Below are 13,645 nucleotides of genomic sequence, written 5' to 3'. Positions count from 1 at the left end.
GGTTTTTTCATATGCTTTATAATTTTCTGTTGTTTTTGGCCTCGTGGCATTTGCTGAACTTGATAGGGTTCTTTTAGGGTTTGTAGACCAGTTGAAGTCCTTATTTCTAATTTATCAGATCTACAGCTTCGTGGAGTACACTTTCTCTAACTAACCAGCAGGTGGCGTCCACGAGCCACCTGTTCTCCACAAGCCAGATCTCCCCTGCTTAGCCTTTTTGGTGAGTGGGGGAGTGAGTCTTGTGGGGCCCAATTGGTGTACCAAGCTTGCGTGTGTAGTTGGTGTTGCCTGCCCTGTATGTGGGGCGTGTTTCTGGGCAGTCGGGGAGGGGGGGTGGCCCTAACAATCAAATCTCCCTGATGATCCTAGAGTTTTAAAGCTGCTGCAATAGTCTAATCCTTCAGTTCAGTCCTGCCACAGTTTGTCTCTGCCACTGACCCACAAGTCTTTGGTATTGGCGTATGGCTCCTGAGACTTGCAAGTGGGCCCCTCTTCCAGGCTGTGCACCCCGGGTCCTCTGTAGAGGGATGACTGTGCTATGTCACAGGTGAGTGCCGTCCCCCCAGGGCAGTTCTGGGCTGCTGGGCTGTGTTGGGAGGCTCCCAGTCTGCTCAAATGATGGCTGAATGGGGCTCTGTTAATTCACACTGCTCCCCCTTCCCAGCTCTGGGACATTCAGCTGAGGTTGCAGGGAAGGCTAATGTCCACGCCCAGTTTTGTGGTGTGTGCCTGTTATTTGAAGCCCTTCCGTCACACTGGGTTGTCTGGGGCAGCTCTGGGCTATGGGGCTGGCAATGGGCAGGAATGTTTCCTGTCCACCAGGATGGTGGCTGTGAGTGGACACCCCCCTTTTCTTGGGAAGTTGTGTTGTTTAGTGAATTTTCTCAGCCACTGGATTATTGCCTTTTGTCTCAGAGCTCTCTTAGTTCTGCTCTTGACTTGACGTGCCCAAATTTCAATTCTTTGAAGCTTTCTGTATTGAGCTTCTTAGAGTAATTGTTTTAGAAAAAGCAAAAAGGATTTATAAAAAAAAAAAAAAAAAAAACGGCCCTCCTCAGAGATCTAATGGGTTATTGAAATGCTAATAGACAAAGCAACCAGGGCCATTAAGGAAAGGTGCACAGGGCAGAGAGTTCAGCTTTGCTTCGGGTTTGCATATGCGCCTCAAGGCCTGATCTCCGCCCTTCCCCTTTCTGTGTTCACCAGAACTCCAAAAATCCTCTGCTTTTATTTTGGAGTTTTTCGTGTTGTTTTTTTTCTATGCCTGTCTCCTCTCTGCTGGGCTGGCTGCTCTCAGAGTCTCTGGTGTCTGGTCTCAGTCTATCTGTGGTTGGAGTTTGAATCAGTAGAATGAGTTTCCGATAAGAGCAGCCACTGCAATTCTCCCTTCTCCTTCCCGGAGCTGACGGCCCCTCCTCCCCCGGGACTGAGCCTGGCAGGGAGGGGCGCGGGTCCCCTGGCCGCAAAAACTTACAGATTTCGCTGATCTCAGCAGTTCCACGTTTTCATGAGTGTTGTATGAAGTATGCCCAAAGACAGATTGCTCTGTGGTGTCCAGTCCACGCAGTTCCTGGCTTTTTACCTACTTTCCTGGAGGAGTAACTAAAACATACAGCTCACCAGTCTGCCATCTTTCCCCTCCTCCCCCATATTTGCTCTTGGATTTGGAGAAGAACTAACATTAATTATGACTTGAAAGCATGATGAAAGAGACAGCCACAATCATGAGTAAACTGTAAATCCTTACCGTGAAGTTGAGGCAGAAAGTCTCCTCAACATCTTCCCCAGGGTAATCTAAAAGCTCTTGAAGACTCCTATTCATAGAATGACCAAGAAAGCAGAAGAGACAAGTAAGATATTGTAATAACATTTTTACTTCAGTTACATGTACAGATTGTTTGCAAGGAAAAACCATAAAAGAAGATTCTAGAATGAACATAAATCAAGACTGACAGTAAAACAGGCACCTACATCTTAAAAAAGAATTACGGCAGTGGACCTGTAAGACAGTCATAAATTGTTCCCTTTTCAGACTGATAAATCCTACTGGATTTATGAAGAAACTCAAGTTGAGTTTATATCTGATACCCTGTGTTCTCTTAACCCTGGTACTGCTTGGAAGTAGATATACGAGGAGATGGTTATGTAGGGACCTATAGATTGGCTTCATCCATATGCAATGCTTACATCATAAAAAAGCCACAAAATCAACTCATCCCCTAGAAATCTTACCAGCTTACTTGTTAACGAAGAGACTCTGTATAGTAAGACAGTATATTACACTAAAGAACACTGAAAAGTGTACTCTAAAAAGGAAGCCAGGTTTTGCCAACAATGATCATATCCTAACTCCCAAGAGAATATACTCTTAAAACTAGACTTCGGTCACATATTCTTCTTTAAAGTGAGCTCTTAGTCTTGCAGTTCCATCAGGAGTTGAGTTGCCCAGGAAGAAACCCCTAGAGTGAAATTTAAATCTTCTACCAGATAACCAATCAAAATCACTACTTGAAATATATAATCCTCAGCCAGGCTGGCAAAGTAAATAGCACACACTTCTGTCACTCTCTAGCCCTCTCTTTGAGTTAGCAAAAAACTAATCCTGCCTTGGTTTCCTCTGCCATTTTTAACATTACTCCTAAATTCTCTCTTCTCTGTTTCCCCATCCCTTCCGTCCTTTGTGGTGTCTCAGTATCAGTTCTCTACTGCAGATGCGACTGTCTCACTTCCACAGGGTACCTTAGAGATTACGCCTCCCCAACTCCATCTTAATCTTAAAATCAGTACCCTTATTCCATAAAAAGGGAATGTTCTCTCCTGTTAAAGCCAAAATGGTTACACTGTTTAAAGAAAGCCAAGGACATCTAGCTTTTTATATACTTGATCTTATGGTACCAAAAATCACTAAAGAGAAAAGCAAGAATAAATGGGTAAGAGCCAAAAAATGAACAACATAAAGACATGGAAAACTGTCTGCTTTGGAAAAGTCTGGCAATTCCTCAAAAGCCTTAAAAAAGAGTTACCATACGACCCAGCAATTCTACTCCCATATATACCCAAGAGAAATAAAAATTCTGTCCCCACAAAAACCTATACACTAATGTTCATAGCAGCATTATTCATAATAGCCAAAAAGTGGAAACAATCCAAATGTCCATCACTAATGAATGGATAAGCAAAATGTGGTATATACATACAGTAGCATATTATTTAGCAATAAAAAGAAATGAAATACTGATACTTGCTACAACACAGACGAAACTTGAAAGCATTATACAGAGTGAAAGCAGCCAGTCACAAAGGACCACATGTTATATAAAATAGCCAGAATAGGCAAGTTTATGGAGATAAAAAGTAGATCAGCAGTTGCCTAGGGTTGGAGGGAATGAGGGAATTGGGGGGATTACCAAGGGTTGTGGGGTTTATTTTGGGGTGATGAAAATACACTTAAATTGATTTGGGATGGTTGCATAACTCTGAATACTCTAAAAGTCACTGAATTGTACAGTGTAAATGGGTGAACTGCATGGTATATGAATTATTTCTGAATCAAGCTATTTTTTTAAACATGGCTTCCTTTTCAAAACTCTCTTCTCCTATATCTCTTGGTGACATCTTTTACTTTTTTTTCCTCTGCCCTCACAGTGACATAGGCAACGCTTTCAGCAAGTAGCTGTGGAGCTACATCTTAGACACAGCACATACAACAGAGTCTAAGCATACTGTTCAATAAACTCAAACTTCAGTTCCTGCTAGAACAGTTTCCCACACCAATCTGCCTATCTTTTAGCTTTGTACCTTCCTTCAGTGGGTGACAGCTCCTTTAAATCTTCCAAACCTGGTTTTACATTCAACAACTTCTTGTAGAGGGCCAATGGGAAGTGAAGATCAACCACAGTGGAGTTGTAGATAGCTAGTCCACAGATTATGCCAATCAAGTGAAACCAGTTGTGCTCTACAAAACACTTTTTAGGACATATGCAAGCATGTTAAAAACAAATGCAATGTCTGTTGCCTTCAAAACACTATTATTTACCTCAAAATATTTTCATAATAAAAGAATAAAGATCTGATTACTATTTAGTTAACTCCTAAAGCAGAAAAACACCCCCACCAAAAGTTCAATCATCCCCAAAAAAGGCAATGTAGAAAAAGTTAAGAATTTTCTGCTCATCTGGTGATGCAGAGAACAGCTTATAGTCATCTAGAGCAGTGCTGTCCAACAGAACTTTCTGCAATGATAAAAACATTCAATTCTGTGCTGCCCCATATGGTAGTCACTAGCTACATGTGCCTGGTGAACACCTGAAATGTAGCTAGTATGAGTGAGAAAATAAATTTTTAATATTATTTAATTTTAATGATTTAAATTTAAATAGCCACATTATGTCTAGTGATACCTTTTGGGACTGTGCAGATCTAGGGAAAAACACTCTAATGGAAAAAGAACCAAATTATAGTCTGGTTGAAATTAGAATGGCTTTTAAAACTTAGCTTTACTACCAAATTTTCAAAAATAAAATGTGTGCGTGAGCATGGGTGTATTCACACACACATTATCATTGTTTTTAAAATAACACATACTTGACCACTAATTTTCCACAGATCATAAAACCAATTTCTTTATCACATTGTGTTCCTTTTACCTTCAAAGATAACAAAACCCGATGTTACCTACTAGAAATGGATGTGGGGATGATGACTGACAAAATTCACTGTGAGGTCTTGGCAACAGGTACAAAATGAAGACTGGATACAGAATTTAGATATTTTAAATTATTATCTCTGTTATGCTCCCCTTTGCTAAGTCAGAAATCAGGGAATTGGTCTGACAACAAAAAGAAAGTTTAATCCAATCCATCTGTTTAATTGTAACAGCACTAACTTACCGTATCTGAAAACCACAAGAGATTTGAATCCTGATAATAGGTAAACATTCCATAAATGGGATTCAAAAGTTCTTTTAACAGCAAAAGAAAAAACTCCTTTGTAACACCACCAGCATCCACTGCTTCTTCACCATCAAAGATTACCTTAAAAAAATAGTGAAAATAGAATTAAAACTTCAGGGAAATCTATGGCAAGTTTTATCTTTTTTTAGCAGACTTTTTCCGAAGTCAAGACCAGGGAAGGAACACAGGGCAGAGAATATACTGATTCGGTGGAAACTGCAAGGTAAGTCTGTTGATTCATGCTGGCAGTATAAATTTTTAATAAAGCACTTAACAGACACCCAAATTTTTACTAGGTTCTTCAAGGGATACAAAGGAGGTCAAGAGTTTATTGCTTGTATTCAAAAAATTTACCATCTATCAGAGGCAGTAAGACAAACATCAAAGAAGCATTTAGAGAATACATTTTATTTTCAAAGACTCAAATAAAAATGAGAGGTAAATGTGCTGGCACACAGAAAAAAAGCAATGACTAACTTGAGTAAAGGAAAATTACTGGAAGAAATTACTCTCAATGGGATTTTTGAAGTAACTTATGCATATGAAGAGAAGAGGGCATTCTAAGCAGGCACAGGGACGGTCCTATGAGGGGCTGATGCAGGCCTGCTGGACGCATAATGGTTGTCACAGTAACATCTACTGAGAGTTTACTATGTACCAGCCCTCAAACTCTACTAACCTAATCCTCAGAACAGCCTTATGCATAGAGGTAACTACTGCTCTCCCATTCTACAGAAAAGGACTTAGGCACAGAGCTAAAAACAGCATAAGAAAGTGTATCTTGATGATGTTCAAGGTGGACTAGAGCAGGACAAGAATAAAGAGGGGGACAGACACTAGGACTTTGATTATAAGGATGCCAGCAGAAGACTTTAATTCAGACATGTTGCAGAGCAAGAATTGCCTCATCTTAATTACCGATGAAGAATAGGGGCAAAGAGAAAAGCATATAAAAATATAACCCAAAGAGCAAGCGTATCAAAAATATAAGTGGTGTGTGAATATATCGCAAAAAATTGCATTAAAATATATATATCCCAGAAGTTCTAGGGAGAACTCCAAAGCAGACTGATGGTACTGAAGTTACTAGTTGGAAATTTTGGAAAGGGTGACAACATTGTGGCAGTCAGTTCAGTTTCTTGCCTATTAACATTTCTGAAACTGTAGTTTACAACAGGATTGGAGGTAGAGATATGAAAGTCTTCTAAGGAAAAGATGAATGACTTTAAACAACTTCAAATACATCACTAAGTACTTACTGAACACCTACCATGTACCAAGCATTCTGCTAAGCCTTAAGAATGAAGTAATTAGTAATATAAACATGCAGGGTCTTGGGGAAAGACAATTTCTTAATTTAATAATTTCAGGATGCCAAGCATGAGCACCAAAATAGGCCAACAGTTTCCCAGATGACTTGACTACCTTGTCTGTTTTCCCATTTTACTTTCTTTCCCTTAAATCTTTGACATCCAAAATCCTCCTAGCTGATGGCTTGATTGTTTCACATAGCTAAAGCTTTCTTTTTTTGTTAGGTCTGGAGTGAGTACATCAATGGCCATAGCAGAAGCAAACCAAAAACAAACAAACAAACAAAAAAAACCTATAATCCCTCAAAAAATCCACTGGTATTTTTACCTGACATGTTGGGATGTTCTGTTTGGTGATTTGACAGAGGAAGCAATTAAATACTTGTAAAAGGAATGAAAGAAATAATGAATGGCTGCATTTCACAATTACACTAAGATCTTTTCTGCTTCATCAATAGTGTTTAAGGAACACCTATGAAGATATTTAGAGGAATATACTGAAGAAGCTCACTTTAAGAGGCTTTTTCAAATCAATATCAGAATGAATGCTCAGCTCTCTTAGGGCATCTCCAACAAGGTTGTTCCGGCGGACGTGAAGGACAAGAAAGGGGCTTCTGGCCAGCAGAGGCTCCAAGGTGAGAAGCATGAAGACATTCTGCAGGTTGGCTCCATTGACTGCAACCTGGAAGGGAACACCCAAGAAAACATCAGTCAGAGCACCCCCCGGGAGTGGGGAAAGCAGCCAGCTGTGTCTCTGGACCCGGGAGGGCTGACAACACCTACAATTTGTCCTTGTCTTCCCTCTTAACTTCCATAGTAGATTTTCTAAGTCATTCATGTCTACATAGCACACAAGTCCTTCTAATCTAAACACAAAGAGACTAATTAAAACAATTTATGAACTATATGATCCATAGCTAATTCCAGGAAAGTGATTAAGACTAACTGATTAAGATAAAAAATAATATCGTCCTTGAAGAAACATGATGGAGGAGTGAATGAAAACTGTAACTTTCAAAATGTCAGGAAAAGAAACCTAATAACCACTTGTTAAAAAGTTTTTATACATTGAAAAAATTCAGTTTTCTCTGGAAATCCTTTAAATTATCAACACGATGGATGTATCACCATGAAAACAGACATATATATATGGATAGATGAACAGAGAGCTGGAGAGAGGCCAGATAAACAGACTAACAGAGAGGTGAAGAGAGAGAAAGATGAATGAAGTTATATATCCACCAAGGGTAGGAACTAGTGGAACTGGATTGCTAATTCAGATATGACTGTTGGGTTGTCAAAACCAATTCTATTTTATAATAAAAATGTATATTTAAAATTTACTCTTAAATACATCTCTGTAACTTAAGTTTGTAATCAATAAAGAATTAGCAAGCCCCATGTAATGATCCCTCTCTATATCAGGGTCAGCAAACCAGCAGCCTGCAGATCTAGAATTTTATGCAGCTTTTGAGCTAACATTGGTTTTTGTATTTTCAAATGGTTGAAAAAATAAAAAGGAGAATGATATTTTATGATATGTGAAAATTATCTAAAATGAAAATTTCAGTGTACCTCAAGTATTTTTTGGAACACAGCCACACTCATTCATTTATGTATTGTCTTTGGCTTCTTTTGTGCTTCAAGAAAGTTGAGTACTTGCAACAGAGATGGTATGGCCCACAAAGCCTAAAATATCTACTATCTGGCTCTTTAAAGAAAAGGCTTACCAACTCCTGATCTATGTACATGCTCATTCATGTGTATGTGTTATAGTCAACATAAAATTGAGAGTAATTCTAAGAGTTATAATGGAATTTGATCCAAATATACTTTTTCTCCTCAGGAAAAGATACAATTGAATATCTAGGATGAGAGAAAGACAATAAAAAGAATAAACAATTTTTAAATTAAGGTACCTGCATCTGTAATTCAGCATCAGTCTGTAACATTTTGGTCTTGGCTTGGGCATCAAAGATGAAAGGGTAGGAACAAAGTGTTACAGCATCCTAGAATAAAACATAATATTGGCAATATTGCAGAATTTCAGAATACTGCTGAAAAAATATATAAGTAAATGTAAAAAGAATCATTTACCTGTATTATAGATGGTCTGGCTTTCTGTGTAAAGAAAAATAAAAAGTCTCTTACTTGGATTTCAAAACCTGAACTTTTTACTCCCCATAAATATAAAATTCAAAAAGCAAAACATACAGTCAATCAAACTAACACCATTTGAATGGCCAGATGGACTGCTGACGGAATAGACAAGAAGTTTTGATGGACATACACTGAGAAAAAGAACAAAAACAATTTTAAACAATTTTGAAACAACCTTTAAAGGCCATTTCACCAACTCTCCATAATTCATGGCATTAATGGAATTCTCTTTATTAAGAGTTCTGATTCTAAAACAAGAGCTTTTACAATCTTGACTTCAGAGGTTAATTTTGTTGGGTGACATGTAAAATGCAAATTACATTTTATTTGTTGGCATGTTACATCTTCCTCCAAATGGACACAGGTTGTTTGTGCTCGATGAATTTCTTTTTAAATTTTTTGATTTTTAATGTTATCCCAAACAAAATTAATATAAAACAAATATAAACACATTCTGAATGAACTCCTTGTAATTGTGTGTTACAGCACAATTTGCATTTATTTTAATGATTGTACTGGTGTCACATTATAATACTTAATTTTTCATGGGTAATGAGAAAAAAAAAGGCAGTACTAACATGTAAATAATGCATTGGCGCCAAGGAAAAGACCGGTACAGTCCTGGCTCCAGGCAGGAATGAAGGTTTAAAAGCATTCAAAGGAAAAAAGAGAGCTGAGCTGTCCCAGGATGGCCAGGCCTGTGGCACTCAAGGGCCTGGGCCTGGCAGCAGCTAGTCCCTAATCCACAATGCAAGTGAAGCTTGGTTGCAATAAGATGTTATTGCTCATCACATGAAATCAGTGAGGCTAATCTGTGTTTTACTGATTTTAGAGTTTTGTTTGCAATTAATTTTTAAATTAGTTTCGATTTTATAAATGCTATGCATAAGAAGTGTATACCTCCTTTTGGGTCTGTTCATACTTCAATAAAATCACTTAAAAGCAATTTTCATTAAAATCTACCCCTTTACTCCTTCAGAACTATGTTCTTTTAGGTATCCTAGAACACTTCTTTGAACTGAGAAGCACTAATCTGCAGCGCTAACTCCAGTCCAGTGACACAAGGTACAGTATCATGCATAAATAATCCAGGTCAATCTGACTCACAAACCTACATACCTAATCACTCTGAATTTACAAATCGAAATTGCTAAAAATAAAACACACAAAAAACAAACAAACCATAAAATATAATTTTGTTAAGGTATCTCCTAATCTAGGTACCTGAGAAAGTTATGAGCATCCTGAAAATGGGGACTAAATATTCAGTTTTCTAATCTTCCTCTCAGAATACATTAATTTACTCTATTATATGTTTATGCTCAAAAGAAAAGAAAGATCTTTAATGTGTGCTGGTTATATAAAGCAAGTTAATGTTGTGAACACTTCAAATATAAAAGTGACTCCAGCAATGGTGATGGCAGTGACTGCAATAGTTGCTGGCATTACAGTGTCCCAGGATGTCTAAAATTCTAAGTATGGGTATTTTGTTGGCATCAGTTTTTCAGGTATCAGCAGCTCTGTCCATTTCTGTTGGCTGTCTCCCATCCCACTCCTGTTCTCTGACTCTCTCCTACCACCCTCTCCCTGCAACCCCACCACAAGCCCGCCTAGAGCTCCTTTAACACCCACCTTCTGCAACTCCCCAGTCCCTCCATCGCCCCTGCCTCCTCCCCACCCCCAGAGAGGACGCTTGTAGACCAGGTGGAAGGACTCTTTTTTGGAGGCAGGTTGATGTCTTACTGGAGAAGCAGAGGAGTTAAATTGAGGGCAGAGTAACTATTCTCTCCATTGGGTGGCTGTCTGGAAAGAAATCTCAAAATGCTTGTTAGGAGCCAGAGCCAGACCAGAGAGATGCTGCCCAGAGTAGTGGTCTAGAAGATGCCCCCAGGGCCCACTGAGGCAGCAGGAAGGGGCTGCAGCCTCACCAGACCAAGGTGCCAGCTCTAAGGAAGGCAGAGGAGGGACCTATATGAAGGTCTGCCTTATATACCTATACATTTTTATAGGTCTATGAATTTTTGTATTTGAAAGACTAATTTAATTTCACTGATTTTTTATGAATGCCACACATTTTAGAAATGGTATTAAGACTAGCATTTCTGCATTTTATGAAATAAATACTGAAACAGCAGTATCATGATTTTGCTCCACTACTATCATCCCTAACCTAGAAAGACGTGTATGACCTGATAATAGGTAGCCATCCCTGGCAGGCTGCTTGCCCCAGGTCATCCATTCTCCCAAAACAAGTTTCACAAATACAAATGGACAAAGCCTATACTTCAAGTATCCCTGCTTGAAATGAGACTGCACTGTGACCTTAATTCATTTTTTAAAATGTTTGAAATAGAAGCAATGAATAAGTCAATGGTACAGAATTGGAGAATTAGGAATATATATATTTTCAAATCCCAGTCAACATTTCCTAAATGTGGCTGTGACTGGGGAAAGGAAGCAGAGCATCAGCACCTGTGATGCTTGGAGGACAGACGGCCACCTCGGCCCTCAAGCCTGCCTGGCACCATGTGTCTCTGCACCTGTCACAGGCAGATCTGGCTCTCCACCACCACTGAATCTAAGGCACAGTATGAGTACTTGGAGCCAAAACACCACCCCATATGCTGAGTCTTCTTTCACATATGCAGTGAGATGTGAATTTTTCTCTAGCTTTTATTTTTGAAGCATTTACTTTGCATCACTCGTTTCCTCACTTGTGCTGTCCTCTATGAGAACTCATGATATCACTCTATATGCTGTTAGGTTTTCAAGTGCAGATGACTGCAGTTTATTAATTTAAACAAACAAACCTCTACCCCGTTCTTTAAAAAACAGGCAAAAAACATCCACCATAGAATGTACCTTTTGTGCTTCACAGTCCTCTGTACACACCTCTCATTGGCCATACGTGTTATATTCCTTTTTAATTCCTTTTTCACTGCTGACTCCTACACTGAACTAAACACTCCACAAAGACAGACAGCAGAATCTGTACATGTCTCCATCCCCAGTACTAACATGTTCATGACATACATTAGCTGCTCAAGAACTGTTTATTGAAAAATTGTAATTGAGTGCATACAATAGTATGCTAGGAAGTAGGCACTCTGCTAAGTAAGGCCTTTACATGCTTTATCCAATTTAATTCTCTCAATCCTGTTATAAGTCTCATTTACAATTGAGGACACCAGGCCTACAGAATAAAGCAACTTGCCTGAGGTCACACAGCTAGTAAGCCAGAGCTGAGACTTGAACCCAGTTCTTTTTGACTGGAGCATATGTTATACTGACTTGGCTAGTAACACACTAAACAATTTAACACTCACTGTTCATTACTATCACTTATAAGTGGGTAAAATAAACACAAACTTATATATAAAAGTGAAAATCCAAGATATCAAGAAATTTAAACTTTGATTTCTAATAGCATTGTACCTTACACAGTAGAAAAGAATCTACAGAGATCACAAAAGTTCACACAGTAATTTCACCTAATCTTCTCTTTTGATAATTACTAACAATTATTGACGAGAAGACCACCATCTCTTGTTCAAGATCTATATTTCCTTATCAAGTTTTCAAAAAAAGGAACCATAGAAAAATTGTAAAAGCTGTTCACTTAAGCACCTCAGTTCAGAGACCACAATCACAATAATCCAGATTTTAACACCAGCAACTTCTTTTTTCAGGGACAAAAAAAGAATTAGGGCTCACTAGACTTATTTTACTCAGCATCAAGTCATAGAAAAAGTAGATGAGAAGTCAGGAGAACTAGCTTTTATAATAGCTAGCTGAATTGCTGGAAAAATTGTTTAACTTCTCTGGGCCTGTTTCCTCATCTGGAAACAAAGCAGTTGACCTAAATAATTCAAAAGGCTTATTTGAGCTCTAACATTTTATTATGCAAGAAGCAATCATTCACAAATTGATAAAAAAGAAAAGCTTAACTTTCTGCAATTTCTAAATTAGCAGTTCAAAGCAGAGTTCATTGTTAGCCTCCCTGTTAAGTTTCCCATGTTAACTAATTTTTATCAAAAAGTACTTTTGTTTTTTCAAGGTAATCATAAAATCTTATTAAATACAACATCTGGCATTGACCATCTATTATATGGCAAAGAAAACAATCTTGATTATTTAGTTAAATAGACCCCTTTAAATGCCTTGCTTTGGGATACCATTGATGTGCTCCAAAAATTCTACAGCAAAAATGTGGAGGGGGACGGTCTGAGCACAGCCTGCCACCTCTCCCTGAAACCCACAAATGACCCCTGTGCTTGGGACCATGTGTTGCCTTGGCTTCTAGGATGGGATGGGATGGGAATGTGGGCTGACTCCCTTTCTTAGGGCATCTTGACATAAAATGTCCCATAGCAAATAGTGGTCTGCCCACACATCCCTTCCCTTTTTGCCCTGAATACATATAAATTTTCCCAGGAACTGCTTAGATAAGCAATCCCACTGCTATATCTATTCCCAGTGGGGAGGGGATAGGGTCCTACACGTGTGACGTATGAGGAGTTCGCACGGACCCTCTCCCTGCATCAGCCACAGACAGAGACCCACTGGTCCAGGGGACCCAATACCCGCTACTGAAGCTGGCCCAGCTCTGTCTCTTCTCTGTATGAGTAAAGCGTTGTTCCAACCAGTGCATGTGTGAGTCATCCTGGTTTTGGTGACCCCAACACCTGCAAACTATGGACTGGGATGGGATCCTGGGACTGCCGTACCTGGTGACAGGCACTGTTATGCTGTTACCCTCTGTGAAGTGAGACTGCTCCCCTGGAGATGGTAACAGGTGTCTCTTTCCCCCAGCAGAAAATATTGCCTTAATGTGGTGATGAGTCTGTTAAATTGGCAAGGACTCAACTCAAATGTTATCTGCTGAACATGGCTTCACTCAATACCAAAACCAAATTATCACTCTGTTTTCTGACATAACCCAAATGTACACAAAATCCATAGATGGGGCATCCTAAAGAACTGTGCATATTTCAAACCAGTCTGCAATGAAACTGAACAGTTCCTAACAAGCCAGGCATGGCAGGGGCCTCCGGAATCTGCAGTCCCTTGGATGGCATGTCTAACATATGGGGGGAGCTAGGTCAGGGATGTGTGACATTTTCACATGCATAATCCTAAACCAGAGGTGGCCTCCAGGGTCCAGGCAGCTGACACAGGTGCCTGAAGTAGGCTGGCTATTAGAACATGGTAATTAGCAAATGA

General features: G+C 39.2%; 1 protein-coding gene across 2 annotated transcripts in view; it reads right to left on the bottom strand.

Moving 5' to 3' along the window:
- Positions 1 to 13,645, bottom strand: part of HERC3 (HECT and RLD domain containing E3 ubiquitin protein ligase 3) — a 99,694-nt gene that overhangs the window by 31,254 nt on the left and 54,795 nt on the right. For both annotated transcript variants that reach the window (XM_037830244.1, XM_037830245.1), the window contains 6 exons: positions 8,360 to 8,383; positions 8,182 to 8,271; positions 6,774 to 6,944; positions 4,890 to 5,033; positions 3,799 to 3,965; positions 1,748 to 1,814 (listed from right to left, as the gene is read on the bottom strand). In XM_037830244.1, the coding sequence (XP_037686172.1) occupies positions 1,748 to 1,814; positions 3,799 to 3,965; positions 4,890 to 5,033; positions 6,774 to 6,944; positions 8,182 to 8,271; positions 8,360 to 8,383 (663 nt within the window). The remainder of the gene's footprint in view (positions 1 to 1,747; positions 1,815 to 3,798; positions 3,966 to 4,889; positions 5,034 to 6,773; positions 6,945 to 8,181; positions 8,272 to 8,359; positions 8,384 to 13,645) is intronic.

The sequence above is a fragment of the Choloepus didactylus genome, chromosome 3 (assembly GCF_015220235.1).
Source record: "Choloepus didactylus isolate mChoDid1 chromosome 3, mChoDid1.pri, whole genome shotgun sequence".
NCBI classification, from domain to species: domain Eukaryota; kingdom Metazoa; phylum Chordata; class Mammalia; order Pilosa; family Megalonychidae; genus Choloepus; species Choloepus didactylus.
Note: the sequence above shows the minus strand (reverse complement) of the source record. Positions and strands in the feature narration are given on the sequence as shown.